General features: G+C 47.8%; 1 protein-coding gene across 1 annotated transcript; it reads right to left on the bottom strand.

Annotated features, from left to right (window-relative positions):
* Positions 1-1,677: 1,677 nt before the first annotated feature.
* LOC138866382 (serrate RNA effector molecule homolog B-like) lies at positions 1,678-2,354 on the bottom strand. The gene is made up of 2 exons (XM_070138916.1): positions 2,150-2,354; positions 1,678-1,994 (listed from the first exon to the last, which is right to left on the bottom strand). Exons 1-2 carry the CDS (start codon positions 2,352-2,354, stop codon positions 1,678-1,680), a joined length of 522 nt encoding a protein of 173 aa, XP_069995017.1.
* Between the last annotated feature and the right edge of the window lie 4,856 nt (positions 2,355-7,210).

Below are 7,210 nucleotides of genomic sequence, written 5' to 3'. Positions count from 1 at the left end.
CTGCTTGGGTCTCCCTTCCTTGGGCTCCTAGGCGACTTCCTCAGATTCCTTCTCGGGCTCTTTGGGCCACTTCCTGGGTCTCCATCTCGGGCTCTTCTTGGCGACTTCCAGGGTCTCCTCCCTCGGGCTCGAGGAGCGACTTCCTGCTCTCCGAGCCCTGGCTCCTCGGCGACTTCCTGGGTCTCCTTCTCAGGCTCTTGGGGAATTCCGGGTCGCTCCTTCTCTCAGAGCTCTTCGGAGACTTCCCGAGTCTCCTTCTGGGCTCTTCATGGCGACTTCCTGGGTCTCCTTCTCGGGCTTCTTCGGCGATTTCTTGGATCTCCTTCTCGGGCTCCTGCGTGACTTCCCGGGTCTCATTCTCGGGCTCTCTCGGCGACTTCCTGGGTCTCCTTCTCGGGCTCTACGGCGACTTCCTAGGTATCCCTTTCTTCAAGGCTCTTCGGCGACTTCCCGGGTCTCCCTTCTCGGGCTCCTGGGCGACTTCCTGGGTCTCCTTCTCGGGCTCTCCTGGCGACTTCTCTAGGTCTGTCCTTCTCTCTCGGGTTCTTCGGCGACTTCCTGCAGGTCTCCTTCTCGGGCCTCTTCGGCGACTTCCCTGGAGTCTCCCTTCTCGGGCTCCTGGGCGACTTCCTGGCTCCCCTTCGGGGCTCCCGGACGACTTCCTAAGGTCTCTCCTTCTCGGTATCGAGGGCGACTTCCTGGGTCTCCTTCTCGGGCTCTTATGCGACTTCCCGGGTCTCCTTCTCGGGCTCCCGGGCGACTTCCCTAGGTCTCCTTCTCGAGAGCTCTTCGGCGACTTCCTGGGTCTCCTTCTCGGGCTCGAGGCGCGACTTCCTGGGTCTCCTTCTCGGGGCTCTGGGCGACTTCCTGGGTCTCTTTGCATCGGGCTCGAGGGTGACTTCCTAGGTCTCCTTCTCAGACTATTCGGCGACTTCCTGGGGTCTCCTTCTCGGGCTCTTCGGCGACTTCCTAGGTCTCCTTCTTCGAGCTCCTCGGTGACTTCCTGGGTCTCCTTCTCGGGCTCTTTCGGTGACTCTCATGGGAGTCTCCTTCTCGGGCTCTTCGGCGACTTCCTGGGTCTCCTTCTCAGGTCTCGAGGGTGACTTCCTGGCCCTCCCTTCTCGGGCTCTTCAGTGACTTCCATGGGTCTCGCCTTCTCAAGCTCTTCGGCGACTTCCTGTTCTCCTTCTTGGGCTCTTCTGGGAGGATCTTCCTGGATCAACTTCGCCCTCTTCGACGACTTCCTGGGTCCTCCTTCTCCGGCTCTTCGGAGACTTCCTGGAGGTCTCCTTCTGGCCTCCCTGGGCGACTTCCTGGGTCTCCATCTCGAGCTCCTGGGCGACTTCCTGTTTCTCAGCTTCTCGGGCTCGAGGGCGACCTCCCTGGGCAGGTCTCCTTTTCGCCTCTTTCAGCACGACCTCCTGGGTCTCCTTTCGGGGCTCTCCGGCGACTTCCTGGGTCTCGTTCCTCCGGGCTCCTGGGCGACTTACTGGGTCTCCTTCTCGGGCTCTTATGCAGACTTCCATGGGTCTCCTTCTCGGGCTCCTGGGCGACTTCCTAGGTCTCCTTCTCGAGCTCTTCGGTGACTTCCTGGGTCTCCTTCTCGGGCTCTGAGGGCAGCGACCTTCCTGGGTCTCCTTCTCAGGGCTCTTTTCGGAGACTTCCTGGGTCTCCTTCTCAGACTATTCGGCGAGCTTCCTGGGTCTCCTTTCTCGGGCTCTTCGGCAGACCTCCTCGGTCTTCCTTCTCGAGCTCCTCGGTGACTTCCTGGGTCTCCCCTTCTCGGGCTCTTCGGTGACTCCCATACATGGGTCCTCCTTCTCGGGCTCTTCGGCGACTTCCCACATGGGTCTCCTTTTCGGTCTCTGAGGCGACTTCCCTGTGTTCCCCCTTCTCGGGCTCGAGGGTGACATCCTGGGTCTCCTTCTCGGGCTCAAGGGTGACTTCCTGGGTCTCCTTCTCGGGCTCTTCGGTGACTTCCTGGGTCTCCGCTGCTTCTCAAGCTCTTCGAAGACTTCCTGGGTCTCCTTCTTGGGCTCTTCGGAGACTTCCTGGATCAACTTCTCGGGCTCTTCGACGACTTCCTGGGTCTCCTTCTCCGGCTCTTCGGAGACTTCCTTGGGTCTCCTTCTCGGGCTCCTGGGCTGACTTCCTGGGTCTCCATCTCGAGCTCCTGGGCGACTTCCTGTTTCTCCTTCTCGGCCTCGAGGGCTGAACTCTCCTGGGTCTCCTTTTCGGGCTCTTCGGCGACTTCCTGGGTCTCTTTTTTCGGGCTCTCGGGCGACTTTCTGGGTCTCGCTCTCGGCCTCCTGGGCGACTTCCTGGGTCTCCCCTTTCTCGGCCTCTTCTGTCATTATTGTTATTACTGCTTTAGTGTCATAAATATTTTATTGTTTTTGTTGTTATTATAGGATAAAATGGCTCATCATGTGTAAAATTACCAGGTCTATCTATGGGCAAATGAACAGAGATCAGAGAGAGAGAGAGACAGAGAGAAAGAAAGAGAGGGAGAGAGAGAGAGAGAGGAGAGACAGAACAGTCCTTAATTTGGTAGAACCAATTGATACCTTTATTATGATACCATAGGATAACTCTATTTAATTCTCCATTAATTTTGACTGTGTGTTTTCTATGGAAATTGAGTAGCTAGAGCAAGGGCGAACCCGAACGATAATAATGAAGCGGGAAACAGAAATTTCCAAAAATCTTAATTCTGTATCTATAGGAAAAATGTAGGCCTATCCCATGCAATCACTTTCTGAAAATGTCCCTTTTTTTCTGCAAAGATATCACGGCCTTTGCCTAAGTGGCGAAGAGAGATAGACAGAGAAATAAATGACCAAATAGACAGATAGATAGATAGGAGTGCCTCTTGCAGATATTGGATGATGATAATGGCAATCATAAAACCCATCCACAATCATTGATCATAGAAGTGAAATAAGATTTTTTTTTTGTGTGTGTGTACCAACCTATTCCTTTTCTTATTCTTCTTTTTTTAGTTCATTAATTTGCGGAGTTTGCACATTTACATGAATTTTTGCAAAAATTGCTAAGATCGTCATGTATGCATACACCAAATACTAAGGAAAGCACGACTTTTAATCACCCAATCCCCAACGAACAAGAAGAGATGGGAGGAGACAGGCGGACCCCAACCACGTTTTTGCAGCAACTCACCTCCCTTAACCCATCTTCTTCGATTCATCATGTTCCTGACAGTGACTCGAGCGCAGAGGAACCTGGGCTTCCTCTCGCGGATGCCGAGTCGTTTGCCTCCCCTGTCCCTCGCACTTCCCACTCTGCCACCCGTTCCCCACAGCGAGAACGTTTCCAGCGATCACCTGTCACCATCACCACCACCTCCATCACCACCACCTGCACCACCACCACCACCAACACCATCACCACCACCTCCACCACCAGCACCATTACCACCACCGCCACCGCACCAACACCAGCACCTCCACCTCCACCACCATTACGCACCACAACGCACCACCACCTTCACCACCAGCACCATTACCACAACACTGCCACCACCACCACCACCACCACCAGCATTGTTACCACCATCATCATCAACACCACCTCCATCAAAATCACCACTACCATCACCATTACATCAACTCACCAGCATCATCACAATTGCCACCACCACCTGCACCACCACCACCACAACCACTTCCACCACCATCACCACACGGCACCTCCAGCACCATTACCACCACCACCAGCAACAGCACCATCATCACCGTCACTACCACGCAGCACCATCACCACCACCTCCACAACAGCACCAGCGGCAGCTCCACCACCATAACCACCACCTCCGCCACCAACAGCAGCACTACCGCCAGCGCGCCACCAACAGCACCACGACCACCACCATCACCATCACCGCATATCACCTCCATCACCAACAGCAATAGCACCACAACCTCCACCATCATCACCACCATCACAACCATAACCACCTCCACCAGAACCATCACCACCACCTCCACCGTCAGCACCACCGCCAGCACCACCACCACCACCACCATCGCAGCCAGCGCCACCACTACCTCTACCACTACCACTTCCATCACCAGCAACAGCACCACAACCTCCACCACCAGCACTATTACCACCAGTTCCACCACGATCACCACCTCCACCGCCAGCACCATCACCACAACCACCTCCACCTGCACCTCCACCACCATCACCACCACCACCTCCACCACCATCACCATCACCACCACCACCTCCACCATCAGCACCATCCCCACCACCACCTCCACTACCACCAGCACCAATCACCACTACCACACTCCACCACCAGCACCATCACCACCACCACACTCACACCACCAGTACCCATCACCACTCGACTTCACCTCCACCACCAGCACCAGCACCATCACCACCTCCACCTCCACCACCTCCACCACCAGCAACGACCACCACCACCACCTCCACCACAAGCACCAGCAATACCTCCACCACCAACACCATCACCACCATCACCTCCACCACCAGCACCATCACCACCACCACCTCCACCACCATCACCACCTCCACCACCATCACCACCACTGCACCTCCACTACCAGCACCATCACCACCACCACCTTCACTAACAGTAACACCATCACCATCACCACCACTCCACCACACCAGCACCATCACCACCGCACCACCTCCACCACCAGCACCATCACCACCACCACCTCCACCACCAGCCACCATCACCACCACGATCTCCAATACCATCATCACCACCACCTCCACCACCATCACCAATTTCCACCACCACCAGTACCATCACCACCACCACCTCCACCACCATCACCACCACCACCTCCACCACCACCACCTCCACCTCGCACCACCACCACCATCACCACCACCTCCACCACCATCACCACCTCCACCACCATCAACCATCACCACCGCACCACACTCCACCACCATCACCATCACCACCACCACCTCCACCACCAGCACCATCACCACCACCACCTCCACCACTAGAACCATCACCACCACCACCACCAGCCAGCACCATCCTTCACCACCACCACCACCTCCATCACCAACACCACCTCCACCACCATCACCACCACCACCTCCACCACCATCACCACCACCACCACCACCACCACCCACCTCCACCACCAGCACCATCACCACCACCACCTCCACCACCAACGCACCATGAGTATAATTAGGGACAATAATTGCGATAAACTAAATTAGTTATCACAATGATACTTGCACGTGATTTGCGCCTAAGAATTGCAATAATAGCAATAATTGTAACATTATCTTCTATAATGATATTCCTAATAATAATAACGACAATGATAACAGAAATACACAAATTGATTATAACACGGCTATTATTGTTATTATAATCCTTAATATTGTTGTTATTATTTCCAGAGATTATCATTATTGTCATTATCATCTAGCGTAAAATAATTATAATGTTGAAAATGACAATAAATTCAAGATAATGATTATTATAATTATATTAAGGGTTAAATTAGCGCGATTAATAATAGTAATGACAGTAATAATGATGATGATTATGTGAAATAATGATAAATTATCATTATAAAGCCCATCTATAATGAGAAAAAGGCTAAAAAGTAGAAAAATCCCAAAAGTCGAAAACCAGGCGAAGAATCTAGCGAAACAACGCATTTGGAGAGATGTAGTCGAAAACTCCTCTTTTCCAGGTTTCAATGATATTTATGAGTGAGTCTTAGCAATAATTCTGCTAATTATGATGATTTCTTACAACATCGTTGAATTGATGATAACCCCATCAATAATGACAATAATGAAGATAATGACTAATTATGAGAGTAGGGCAATAATTATGATAAATTTTATACAATGATAAATATAACGATGATTTGCCTAATAATTGCCCAGAATAACTTAGCAATAATCAAATACCATTCTAACATTTTCCTTATAATGACAATGACAATGATAACAGAAATAACAAAAGTAATTATCAAACGGCTATTATTGTTATTATAATCCTTATTATTGTTGTTATTATTTCCAGAACTATCATTATTGTAACTTTATCATTATCAAAATCATTATAATATTAAAAATGATATTTAATAATTAAAGATAATGAATTATTATAATGACTATATTAAGGGGTACTTAGGGCGATAATGACACCACGATAATAATGATGATGATAAATACACATGATAATAATTATCATTATAAAGCCCATCTATAATGAGAAAAAAGGCTAAAAAGTAGAAAAATCCCAAAGAGTCTAATTACCAAGGAAATCTAGCGAAATACAGCTTCTGGAGAGACAGAGTCGAAATGTATTCCCCTTTTTCCATTTTCAATGATGATTATGTCGAACTTAGGAAATATTCTGCACTAATTATGATGATTTTGATGATAACCCCCATCAATAATGACAATAATGACGATAAAAATGTTAATTGCGATAGTAATTAGGACAATAATTATGATAATAATTATACCCGCAATGATAATTTTAATGATGATTTCCCCTAATAATAGCAATAATCAACACTATTCTAATGATTTTCCCTAATAATAATAACGACAATGATAACAAGAATTGATAATAAAAAAGTAATTATAACACGGAAACTATTATTGTTATTATAATCATTATTATTATTATTATTTCCAGAAATTATCATTATTGTCATTATCATTATTAAAATTAATTATAGTGATAAAAATGACATAAATACTCAAGAGAATTATTATTAATAATGACTATATTAAGGGTAATTAGGGCGATAATGACAGTAATGATAATAATGTGAGGATGATAATGACGAAGTAATGATAATTATCATTATAAAGCCCATCTATAATGCACAGAAAATGGGTAAAAGTAGAAAAATTCCCAAAAGCCGAAAAAACCGGCGAAATCTAGCGAAATACAGCCTTTGGAGAGGTGGAGTCGAAAACGCCCCTTTTTCCAGTTTCAATGATGATTATGATGACCTTAGTAATAATTCTTCTACAATTAACACTATTCTAATGATTTTCCTAATAATAATAATGATAATGATAACAGAAATAATAACAAAAGTAATTATAACACGGCTATTATTGTTATTATAATCCTTAATAATTATTGTTGTTATTCCTGAGTTATTTATTATTGTCATTATCATTATTAAAATAATTATAATGGAAA

The sequence above is a fragment of the Penaeus vannamei genome, chromosome 25 (genome assembly GCF_042767895.1).
Source record: "Penaeus vannamei isolate JL-2024 chromosome 25, ASM4276789v1, whole genome shotgun sequence".
Lineage (NCBI taxonomy): Eukaryota > Metazoa > Arthropoda > Malacostraca > Decapoda > Penaeidae > Penaeus > Penaeus vannamei.
The sequence above is the reverse complement of the archived record's forward strand: the minus strand, read 5'-3'. Positions and strand labels throughout refer to the sequence as shown.